Source organism: Thunnus thynnus, chromosome 14 (assembly GCF_963924715.1).
Source record: "Thunnus thynnus chromosome 14, fThuThy2.1, whole genome shotgun sequence".
NCBI classification, from domain to species: domain Eukaryota; kingdom Metazoa; phylum Chordata; class Actinopteri; order Scombriformes; family Scombridae; genus Thunnus; species Thunnus thynnus.
The window spans coordinates 16,407,091-16,419,739 of NC_089530.1; the positions used below are offsets into that span (position 1 = coordinate 16,407,091).

Sequence of the window (12,649 nt, forward strand, 5' to 3'; positions counted from 1 at the left end):
GGTCAATGCCATAACCCCTGTCATAACAGATGTACCCAAAGCCAACTGTTTAACTGATGTGGTCTGTTATGTCACTCGCTGCGCTGGCGTCACAGGATGCAAAAAATACCTACATGACGTAGAGCTGCAAAGATAAGTCGATCGAAAGGAAATTACTGTGCAGCTATTTATTTATTTAATGAAGGTTATTTTCAAGCAAAAATGCCAAACATTTGATGATTTATCAGATTAATCAATAATGAATATAAATGTTAGTTACAGCCTTAATGTAAAGACACCATGCAGGGAATAGTGTACGCCACATTTTTTAGATTTTAACTAAATGGATAAATAATATACTGTACAAATGACCTTTGTGTCCTAGTGCTCGTCCTTTTTTAGTGATGTCCCTCTGACTGCTTGTATAACACACACATTAGAGTATTTGATTCATAAGAATGACCCGTTAAAAGCTTCTATAAATACCATGCCAAGAGATGTTCATCATAGCAGCGAGTCTCAGTCAAGCTCAGTTCGATTAGACATGTCCCACAATAAATTCAGACTGCAATAGACTAAAGTGTCCTATATAATATTTGTTTTTGGCCACATGCAACAAGGAGACCCCACATTTCCCACCCGAGCTTCGACATTTCGCACTTTTTTTAAGTCAGATCCAGCCGTCATACTGCATTATGTTTGGTGTTCATGCTGATTCTGATAACTCTGCCCCGTTTAAAAATGTGTAATTTGAACCCCACAGAAACCAGCACCTGCAGGAGATGTCAGAGTGACTCAGGTAGAGCTACCCTCTCTTCTGGGCTGCAGCATCTCTTGGCTTGTGAACCCCACACACACATCCCGGGGAGGAGGGGATCTGCCCACTCCCTCCATCTCCACCTGTCCGCTGTCTAGCATCCTTCCATCCATCCTCTCCCCCCCCTCTGTCCGCTCATGTCTGGTGTATTAGCCAGAGGCTTCGAATGAAAATCTGTCAAACCAGCCATGTAGAAAAAAAAACTGCATTGTTTTACCAATGCAAAAATAAACAAAACAATTATAAAAAATTAAAAGCAGATTAAAAAAAAAAAGTAGTATTAAAACCATTTTAGATTTGCAATATTCTGATATGTGTAAGTAGTTAGTTATATTTTAGGCCTGGTTTTGGTTCAGTGTGATTTCTGACAGAGCTGTCTCTGCAGGGCATGTTTGAGTTGTTCTGCCTTCAAGCTGTTGAGACTAAAGCCCATTTGATATGCTCTTCACTTAGAAGAAGTTGGCTGAGCAGAGAGGGGGCAGGATGGGGGATATCATTGACTGCTTAAATGGCTTCCATTACACTTCTGCAAAAAGCATGACTTTTTTTATTTCACAGGATTTTACTATCCCCTCCATATTCGTCATTTGCATAATATTTTGTACCCACACAGCACAGACCTACCTGCCAGTGTTGTACAGACCTACCGCTTATATCTTTTTATAAATTGCTTCTTTTTTTTTATGAATCATCCCACACATTGTCTCAGAAGGCTTCTATGTCTAGTGCTGCAGTGTTCATGCTCAGAAAGTGTAATTTTTCATGTAGCATTTCCTCTTTTGTCTGTGTTGTTTATCGACAGAACTACAGTAGAGCTGCATGCACAGTATTACATGTCTCTATCAAAGCCCGGTGGGACCAGTGTGGCTTGTGGAGTAAAATACTGTTTATAAAGTAAAGGAAGAAGTGCAAACACTGATGTACTGGTGATAAGAATTTGGCTTTACAGACAAGATTTTTGGTCATTTCCTGACCAAAGGTGATGTGAGGATGTACAGTATGAGAGTAGGGATTTATCAAATGTGTTTAGACTCTCGTACACTTAACATCATACTCTGAATACGACAAAAAAACTTCTTGACAAGCTTCAGTGAAAACCAACCTACTCAGTTTCATAACCAAACCCCCAAGTGTATATTTTGCAGTTACTACTGTCAGTATCAAAGGAAGAGGAGCATGAACAGTGACATCCCAGAGTCACACTGAATATAGTAGTTCAGCAGTAGTGTAAATTTTGTCAGCTATTTTTTTTTTATTTAGTCTTAGTTCTGTGTCAACTGTCCTTATTAGTTTTTCTCACATTTAGTTGACTTTATCCTGTTTTTATGTCATGTTTTAGTTGACCAAAAGTCTGGGCATTTTAGTCTTATCTTAGTCAAAGAAAACCTTAACTATTGAAGACTGTTGACATTTTAGTCTCTTTTAGCCATTAGATTATATTCAACATTTCAGTCGGTCTTGTTGAACGGAAACCAATATTTTTTTGTCATTTTTTGTCATTTGTCAAACTTATTTCACATAAGATTTTATCTTATCATTATCTGATGAAAAACAAAGAGTGCAGCTTTGCAGAAAATATCTGGTCTGATAGATTCAATTCAAGTAATACATCCAGACTTAAAACATGTTTTGATTTGCGTACTTATTTTGAACCAATACGATTCAACAACTGGGGCCCAATACTCTCTTAAAAAACTATAAAACTATCATAAAACAATGAGAGCTGTACAGACAATAAAACGTTTTGAAACCAATTTTTTTAGTTGCCCAAAGTACATGACAAACTTACATTAACTTGCTTTCTGTAAAATAGTTGATGTATTCCTCACTGTGTTCATTGTGCTGCCATAGTTCTGATATGGAAACAGAATTGCTGCACATGTCAGCCAATGGACAAGAATGACATTTGGATTGTAATTTAGAAAAAAACAGTTTATTGCATGTTGATATAGTCACAGTCAGTGTTTCATGACGTCGGTGCCGTCTTATCAACATCTCGTCTTAGTCATGGAAAAAGAGGTCATTGATGAACATATTTAGTCATGGTTTTCCTTAATGAAATTAACTCTGTTCAGCAGTTACAAGAAATATCTTTCCATTCTGTTTTGCAAGACCTCTTCAGCCCCATTCATTGCAGCCAGTCCTTGCTTTGTATTATCATTCGAACACGTGAGAGTGCAACAGTCACATGTAATGTCTCCTTTTTTAAAAATGGGATTTCATAATGTAACACAAGAGCTAAGCCTATAGCTGCTACATGATACCGTATCAGTAATACATTATACCAGTGAAACCATATCAATATCATGATATGGTAGTGCAGTCTGCTGTAAATGGAAACATGTACACTTCTCTCGCGCTGATTTTTACTTTGGTTCTGCAATGTGTTTGATTCCCCAAACAAATTCAGGAGCAATCTGATGAAGGCCTCATGCAGAAAGGTGTCAGCGAGGGTGATTCTTCACAGTCCACAGTGGAGCGTCTCATTTTTCCTGTTTGAATTGCAGAAACAGACACATGCAATTGTTTTTGTAAAATTCCATAGTAGCAGTACAAGGGTTTGGTAAAACATGTGCTAGAGTAATGCTATTCTGCTATTGATAAAAAAAAAAATTGGATGGCACCTGTCCTGTTTGACATTGCTTATAAAAGTAAATAATAAATCCATATTTAAGTTATGAATACAGTAGCATATACCCACATTTCCTACAATTTGTCATATTTAAGCGATTAAAATGTCACATTTAGTTAGTCAGTGGTAGATAGCCTGGAATTTCCAACATTTACACTAAGACATGGCTGAGCTGTTTTTCTTTTTATCCTAAAATTGCTCTGTGCTCCATTCTGGTGAGCTCTGCTGCCCTTTCAGCACAGAGGATGTCTGAGCTACGAAATTACTGATTGAGTGCAGGGGAGAGTAAAATCTGTTTGCATCCAGGGAAATTGCCATGTCAGTGGCTGTAAGTTCGCTTCATCACCGGCATTTGACATGCACTGGCACAAAATTAGACCATTTGAGCTCATGTTTTATTTTGTCTACTGTATGGGCAATTGCTGGGTAAAACTAAACCATTCTGTGTAGTCACATTGCATATTGTGTTCAGTGATTCACACCTGGGAACTGTCCACGGCAACAGCAATCTGAGTGTTAAGTGCCTTGCTAAAGGGCACCGCAGTTATTCACAGAGGGGCAAGGGACTCTCAGTCACTTTCCCCAACCTAATGTACTCTACATGTGGCAGATTTAGGGATCCACATTTAAAGGAGCAGCGTGTAGAATTTAGTGGCATCTAGCGGTGAGGTTCCAGATTGCAACCGACTGATTAACCCTACCCTCACCCTTCCCTTCCAAGCGTGTAGGAGAACCTACAGTGGCCACGAAACTGGCAAAAACAGCAAAAAGCTAGAGTTTGATTTGTCCGTTCTGGGCTACTGTAGAAACAAGGCAGTGCAACATGGCAGCCTCCATGGAAGAGGACCCGCTCCCTATGTAGATATAAAGGTCTTGTTCTAAGGTAACAAAAACACAATGATTCTTATTTTCAGGTGATTATACACTAATTAAAACATACTTATGAATTTTATATTCCATTTCTTCCAAGTCTGTTCTGCCGGATGCCACTAAATTTTACACGCTGCACCTTTAAAATGTGTCAGGTGTTTATCAACAAAGTGAGGTCAGCATCGTGCAGCTAACTGAATTAAGCTGGGGTGCACACATTTAAAGTGTCCTGGAATCAGATAGTTGGCAATCTGTCATGATTTAACTGGCAAGTGATATGCTCGGCAGCAGAAGGCTTTTACCACACACAGACACACACAGATGCTTGCACACACACGGCACTGTCAGAGTTCATAGTAATTAGCATTGGGGTTTCCTTGTAAAAGAGGACTTGTACACACACTCTGTCATTAGTTAATGGGCCTTGCAGCCTGTTACCAGGGCTTACTCTCCCTCCCTGCTGCTCCCAGAGGGGCTGAGGTGAGGTGAGATTGAGCCGGGGCTACTGCTATCAGTCAGCCATACAGCATTAAATACAGCCTGGATGAGGAGGGCCCAGATGTCTCTGGGCTTTACTCAATTAAAAGCCGCGGCTTCTAAGAAATCGAGCTGCTCAGAGAGGCTTCCGGAGAGGTTCCTGAAAAATCAGCTTACTGTACGTTTGCTCACTCTCTTTCTCCTGGTAGTAGACAGCATAGAGGTCAAGGCCCATTACAGAGTCCAGTGAAAACAAGTCAACACAACATAGCAGCTTCGGAGTGAACTTTCGGAGGAGTGTCACTCTAGTCTGTAGACATTAGTCACCTAGAGCAGGAACTGTACTGTTAGTCATGTAGTTAGAGGAACCGTTTCAAATCATTTTTCCTCTTAGCCAGTCATAAAAGCTTTTCTTTGTCTCAGCTTGCAGTTTCAAGGTAAGAATGGTGAGATTAGCCAAGATAAACTCTATTAGTGGATTTGAATGGGATCAGTTGCAGCGTCTTTTAAAGGGAGGGGGAAAAAAAACCTTTGAACTTCTCCAAAGAGGGATGGCATGTCTAAGTAAACTATGATGTAATTTCAGTATTTAAAAAGAAAGGACACAAACGTTACATGGAACTGCCAACCAATTCGTCTTTACAGGCTCCTAATGGCAGACAGTTGCTCTGATTTAATGTAAGTGTTACATTTTTGTCTTTACTTAAGAAATCAAAAAACCTTTTGTAAATAAAAAAAACAGTTAATATTAGACTAACAAACATTAAACCCTTATTGCGGAGAAGGTGCCTCCGTTCAGCACCGCCAGAAGCTTCAGATAAGCCTAATGTTACATGCTGTAGCTACAATGGCTTTACTTTCCCACCCAACTGTAAACTGGCATGTCAACACATTATCAAATAGCACTGACATTTAGCAGAGGTGCTACTTGATCCTCTAGATATCCAGTGTTTGGGCAAAGCTAAGCTACACTCACCATTTAACATTCAAGCTGCATGCGGAGACGTTAAGAAAAACATCCACCAGCGTCTGTGTGTGAGGAGGAAAAAGTAGCACCATTCCCCCACCGCCACCCCCCCAAACTAAGCTATCTCTTTGATCTCGCCTGTTACAGAATTTGCTGAACCAAAGTTATTATTTTATGATGTTGTAAATCTATCTTGGAATAGAATTTCACAGGATTTGGTTCACAGCGATTCAACTCTGTATCATGTAATTCTTACCTCATCTACCGTCTTACACTTACTGCATAGTTTTATTTGATGAAGTTAAAAGTTTTGTGGACCTGTACGACTTGCGGAAGCCGCTGATGCAAAGACGATATAGTGTGAGTAAGGTTTTAATAAAGAGCCTTTAAGTAGTTGACCTTGGCTTGTCTCCACCAGGTAGCTGTTACAGCCTTCAGTAGTCTTTAGTGTAAATGAAATGGGGACTAAACGTAAAGACGAAAAGAGGAGAAACGAGAGAGGTGTAACACGACAGAGACCTCGCTCGGCTGGATCATCCGAGCTCTTAGCATCTGCTCCTCTTGTTCGCCGTTAATGAAGTCAGCGAAACATCTTAATTGATAATAGTTTAGACAGATTCATCAGAGTAGAACCTGAAGTTGTCAACATAAAATGACTGAGAGGAATGTGCAGCGTAAACAGATAAAGTGGGAGCAGTGAGGTAGCGTAGTCGAGGGTATGTGATGGTGTTGGCAGGGGTTTTAACACAGGGGACTGCGAGGTGAAAACAAGGTCATGTACTGTACTAAGCTTGCTAAATATGTGCGGTGCCCAGAGCAGACCCTCGCTCTATTATGAATGACTTCTGGCCTTGGCAGCTTGTTATATTCGGTGGCTCGTAGTCACACTGATATGATAAGTCACCACAGCTCTCTTTCCTCCACTGCCTCTCTCTTTCTCTCTCTCTCTCTCTCATAGCGGCTCCATCACTTGCGCTTGGAGCTGATCTTTAGGTCTAAATGGTGGGTTGCCAGTTGAAGAGACAGTCCCTCAGTGTGGAGGTGGTGATTTAGTGGGGAGATAAGCTCTCTGTAATGGCAGGGTGGAATAATTCCTCTTTAACTAGGAGGCTTGGTTCTCTCCACCCTCTAGAAGAAAATGTTCCACTCTTCTGCTTTTTTTTTTTTTCTCTTCATTCTTTTCCATGCCCTCTCTCTTGTCCTTTTCATTTGTCTTTGTAAATAGTCACTTTTCACTTTAGATATGAATCACTCTGAAAATATCATACATTATTAGCTGAAGCAAAGTCAGATGTGGTATATTGTGTGATATACAGGGTACAGGTGGCGAAATATAAAACAAGGTTTCGATTTCAATATCACAGTAATTGGTTCATTTTTCCATTTACAGCCATGTTTTTATTTGTGTTTAAATTTGCAAGGCAGACATTCGCTGCGAACTGCTTAAACCTCAAACGCAAGATTTGTTCAGGTTGATTTCAAAGCTCTACATCTCGAAGCCCCAAACCTGTTAACAGCACTACCTACAGTAAACGCTGGTGTATCTGGGTCCACAAGGCTTAAAATAGCACGTTAAATTATCTAAGTAAGTACTGAACGCGACGACCTTTCTTTTTTTAAATTGAAGTTCGACTTAACAGCTTTCTACAATCAAGAGGAAGTGTGTTTTAAACAAGCCAAAAAACACAGATTGACTCAAAAAAAGACAAGTTGATTGGCATCGGACAAAAAAAATAAATAAAACCGGCACAAGGAGAAAAAAAACAATATCTCAACTCTTCGTTAAGAGGATGAGAAGGCTGCGCAGTCTGATGAGTCCTTAGAGATATGAGATGACACGGGAAGTGAGGAGAAGAATAAAGTAGTGGGTGGTGAGTGGAAGTGAGTGAAGATATCACCGTTTCTTACTTCCTACATAGATGATATCTGCAACCCTAATCACTTTGTCTCTGTCTGCCTCTCACGCTCCATTTCAGCCTTTCGCTCTCTATGGCAGAAAAAACAGGGAGGTCCCTTTGTGCTGTAGATAGATTTCAGTTTATATTTTACACTGCAGGTAGCGTTATAGCTGCTGTGAAATCCACACAGGCAAATAATCAATGGAGGTTTATTGAGTTAGGCCGCCCCCTGGAGGCTGTAGCAATATCTTCAGGCTCTGGACACAGCGTGCAGTGCAATTCAGTGTACTGCACTGTTGAAAAGTGAAAGCTATTCATTTAAAAAGTGTGATATAACTTAAGTTGAAAGCAATAAAATGTGATTTATATGTGATCATTCACTCATAGGACTTTAAACATTCACCATAAATACACACCAGGCATATATGTGTGTGTGTGTGTGTGCGATGAGGGGGAGACTTAACACGTGTGTGTGTGTGTGTGTGTTTCTGTGTGTTTTCCCTCGCAGCCCTTCTGTCGTCGTGGTGCGAGGAGCTGGGTCGTCTCCTCCTGCTGCGTCACCAGAAGAGCAGGCAGAACGAATCGCAGGGAAAAGTCCCCATGCAGCCCAGCATGAACAGCATGAAGCCCGGCCTCACACACAGGTCAGTGAGGAGTCTCAGCGACGTCTCCTGTCACATGAGTCAAGGTTACTTTTTTCCATCTCACAATGTGTGTTTAAAAAAAATAAAAAGTTAAAATATTAGCATCAAGGACAACTAAGAACACATTTGGTTAGCATGTTAGCATAGCTGTTTCTACCCATTTCCCCCTTGTTTTTCCCCACTGAATGTGCACATCGGACACACATGTTAATTTTAATACCACTAGTTACAGTCACTTAGGCTGATACAAGCCTATCTGTGCCATCTGTCAGCAGTGTGCTGCCACAGACAGTCATCTGAAAGAGGTCAACTTAAGCCTTTTAATAGACTACTTTACTTTTGGATAAATGTGTTGAATTTCAGTGGGCTTTTTTTCTGGTACTTATGTTTTTTGACCATAGTTTGCAGTGTTTTTCTTTTGGACTTGAACAACCTACAGCCTCAATAACAACCGTGTCTCAAAAAAAGTAGTATTAATTGCATGCCTAATTTGTTTTTTGTACTTTGTAGTTTCAGTCATATGGTTTCTATCAAAAACATTACACAGTGACCTAACAGTATAATGCATGCGGTTAATTATTTTACATTATTTATAACAATGAGTCATTTCTAATTATATTCCTGGAGCTTTTTCAAGGTAGAATTTGCCATCCCTGCTTTTTCCCCTAAAAGTATTTTTAGATCAGGCATTCTCACAAATTCTAAACGACTAGTTCATTAAAGGTTCACTGTAGTGTTTTGAGAGACAGGGTGCAATAGTGGGTCAGTCTTTATTAAGCTATTATCATGAATTCAGTGCTTATGTAATTCACACGCTCAGACACAGAGGATTTCCATTGTTTGGAGAAGAGCCAGAATTACTTTGAGGGGAGATGAGGTTATTTGGGGTGGAGGAACAAACCGACAGGGAAGAGAGCTGTGAAGTAATGTTTTTGGAGAACATCGTGTGCTCATGCCTCGCTCTCTCGCTCTCTCGCTCGCTCTCTCTCTCTCTCTCTCGAAGAAAGCCTGGATTTAGCTGAGAGTCCTGTTTGCTTCTGCCGAGGAGCTTGGGATAATGTTGTGCCTTTATGGGGAAATATTGAACATGTCGTTCATTCCAAGTGCTAACCTCTGAGTAAAAACAAGCTGCTCTCCAAAAACAGCAGTTTCTTCCCACTCCACTGGCCACTTGCCTCTTCCCATGAGGATTTAGCTTGTTTATTATATGTAACCGACTCTCATATATTGCCCTGTTATTTGTTTTAAATTGTAATGCTAAACATTCCAGCTGCACTCTAACGATTCATATCCAACGATTTTTCAGCAACTCAAAGAAATAATTTTCTCATATTGGGTTTTTACTGGTGTGTGTGGGCATGCACCCTTTTCAGCTCATTTGGGGCTTTTTACTCATCTCACTCCGCAGCCATTAGCACATATCCTGGCTGAAAACATGTTTTGAAATTGAATGCCAAACATTTCAAATTGCCTAACACTTTGGCAAGAAAAAAATCCCAAATTATTCACATTTTTGGACGGATATGCAACTCTGTTGGCTTTCTATTGGCTCTTTCCTCAGCCAGTTGAAACTTCAAGTGACATTAGGCACATGTTTGTGTTTTGATCTTCTTTCCAGTGATGGATCCTTTCCCTATGACTCTGTCCCCTGGCAACAAAACACTAACCAGCCCCCTGGGTCATTGTCTGTGGTTACAACAGTGTGGGGCGTGACTAATACATCGCAGAGTCAGGTACGTCCTTGCAGGAACAGTCTTCAGTCTGTATTTACATCACTTCTTATACATAATCTTCACTCTGAAGATTTGTCTTTGTCTCAAATTGGTACTTATTTTTCTGTATGATGCTTTGTTAAATCCAGGTGCTGGGTAACCCAATGGCTAACAACAATAACCCCATGAACCCTGGGGGTAACCCTATGGCATCGGGTATGTCTGCCAGTGCAGCAGGGCTCAACTCACCCCAGTTCAGTACTCAGCAGCAACAGTTCCCCACAAAAGGAGGCTCCAACCAGCCATACATGCAGCCGGGCATGTACGGCAGACCTGGCTACCCTGGAGGTCCTGGGGGATACAGCGGGAGGTAAGAGCCTGGATACAACTCTTTTTTCTTTTTCTTTTTTTTTTTAAATGAAAGCAATAAAATTTACTATAATGATTAAAACATGTGTTCTGTGATTTTTTTTTTACAGTTATTCTGGAGGCCCAAACCCCCCTCCAGGAGGTATGGGGATGACCTCCCATACACGTCCTCCTGGTGACTTCGCACAGCCAGCTGCCGCCGCTGCAGCGGCTGCTGTCGCTGCCGCCGCTGCTACAGCAACAGCCACAGCAACAGCCACCGTGGCAGCTCTGCAGGAGACTCAGAATAAAGATATGAACCAGTATGGGCAGGTATGGTACACACCTGCAGACAGATGTTTACAGCTGTATCCACTTTCCAAAATAGGTTGTAAAATACAAATATACACAGAAAGCTATTATCCAGCCACCTGCTTAAGACTGAAAATAATGTTATTAAACACTCAAACCTTCTGTTTTGCCTCCAGATGTGTTCATCGTTCCAAATGGGCCCCACTCAGGCTTACAATAGCCAGTTCATGAACCAGCCAGGCCCACGAGGCCCCCCCGGAGGCATGAATCCAGCCAGCATGGGATCAGCTATGAACAACCCTAATATGAGCGGGCCTCCCATGGGCATGAACCAGGCTCGAACCCCAGGCATGGGACCTTTTGGCGCCCATGGCCAAAGGATGCCTCAGCAAGGCTATCCCGGAGGACCTCGACAAGGCATGCCCATGCAGGGGATGAAGAGGCCATATCCTGGGGAGGTGAGTGGAAAGCTCTGTCATATAGCAACTTAATATGTGCTTTACTTCTTCTTTTACATTTTTTTTCTTTACCTTTCCTTCTCCAGGCGAGCTATGGGGGCCAGCAGTACGGGCCTAACAGTCAGTTCCCACCACAGCAGGGGCAGTACCCCACATCGAATGCCTCCAGGCCGCTGCCTTCTCCTAACTATCCAGGACAGAGGATGCCAGGGCAGCAGGGCCAAGGACAATACCCACCTGGCATGCCCATGGGCCAGTACTACAAGGTCTGCTGCAACCTTCTCCATAAATGCCACATTATCCATTTTCTATACACATTTATTCTTACTTGAGGAGGGGCTGGAGCCTATCCCAGCATGCACTGTGTGAAAGGCAGAGCCAGAAAAATTACCAGTCACTTTTATAGCTCTGGCCCTGAATGCAACACATTTTGAAAACAAGATGCATGATATTGGGCTTTGAGGACCTGTTTCAAATCATTATTGCTCTCTAATTCCTTTACAGCAAGAGCCCTTCAACGGTCAGAGCACCAACTTCTCTGGTGGTGGATACTCCTACAGCCAAGGAAATGGGGTATGTTTTCACATCCTATCCAAAGAAAAAAGTGCTGTTTGTTAACTTAAGTATGTGAAGACTTGTGAGGCATGTATGTGAAATGGATTATACAGATGTTTTCATCATCGCACTTTCCTGTGTTTTATAGCCCCCCAGGCCCGGTAACTACCCTCACTCTCCGGTCCCTGGAAACCCCACACCCCCTATGACCCCAGGAAGTAGTATTCCACCGTACCTTTCGCCAAACCAGGATGTGAAGCCCCCATTTCCACCCGACATGAAACCAAATATGACAGCACTTCCGCCCCCTCCATGTGAGTACTCCAGCAGTTGGTTCATATGATGTATTTGTTTTATCCTTGCGCTCTTTTCTTCTCAGAAAACTAATCCCTTGCTTTTCTTCACTTCCAGCTAACCCCAATGAGGAGCTGCGGTTGACGTTCCCAGTCAGGGACGGGGTGGTGCTGGAGCCGTTCCGTCTGGAACACAACCTGGCTGTCAGTAACCACGTCTTCCACCTTCGACCGTCCGTCCACCAGACCCTCATGTGGAGGTAAGACCACCACACAAGCCCCCGATCCCATATATACATGTATGTATATACATATATATAATAGCCCACCTTTGTCTCTCTGGTCCTGTTATCACTGTAGGTCAGACCTTGAGCTGCAGTTTAAGTGCTACCACCACGAAGACAGGCAGATGAACACCAACTGGCCCGCCTCCGTCCAGGTCAGCGTCAACGCCACACCCCTCACCATCGAGAGGGGGGACAACAAAACCTCCCACAAACCCTTGCACCTGAAGCACGTCTGCCAACCGGGGAGAAACACCATCCAGATAACGGTCACTGCCTGCTGTTGTGTGAGTATGCACACAATGTACAAACACTGAAAGTGCAAAAAATATAATTCTTCCATTCAACAAAAAGATCAGCTGTGATGATTCTCACACAGATGAATTAACTTGGTATTCGCGTT

At 42.1% G+C, this 12,649-nt stretch overlaps 1 protein-coding gene across 9 annotated transcripts in view; it reads left to right on the forward strand.

Annotated features, from left to right (window-relative positions):
* zmiz1a (zinc finger, MIZ-type containing 1a) overlaps positions 1 to 12,649 on the forward strand; it is a 104,289-nt gene that overhangs the window by 84,679 nt on the left and 6,961 nt on the right. For 5 of the 9 annotated variants that reach the window (XM_067610237.1, XM_067610235.1, XM_067610240.1 and 2 more), the window contains 11 exons: positions 743 to 778; positions 8,149 to 8,284; positions 9,903 to 10,017; positions 10,146 to 10,366; positions 10,476 to 10,677; positions 10,833 to 11,114; positions 11,201 to 11,380; positions 11,619 to 11,687; positions 11,818 to 11,983; positions 12,081 to 12,222; positions 12,323 to 12,533. In XM_067610237.1, the coding sequence (XP_067466338.1) occupies positions 743 to 778; positions 8,149 to 8,284; positions 9,903 to 10,017; positions 10,146 to 10,366; positions 10,476 to 10,677; positions 10,833 to 11,114; positions 11,201 to 11,380; positions 11,619 to 11,687; positions 11,818 to 11,983; positions 12,081 to 12,222; positions 12,323 to 12,533 (1,760 nt within the window). The remainder of the gene's footprint in view (positions 1 to 742; positions 779 to 8,148; positions 8,285 to 9,902; positions 10,018 to 10,145; positions 10,367 to 10,475; positions 10,678 to 10,832; positions 11,115 to 11,200; positions 11,381 to 11,618; positions 11,688 to 11,817; positions 11,984 to 12,080; positions 12,223 to 12,322; positions 12,534 to 12,649) is intronic. The other 4 variants (XM_067610239.1, XM_067610243.1, XM_067610242.1 and 1 more) reach the window with 1 other exon arrangement.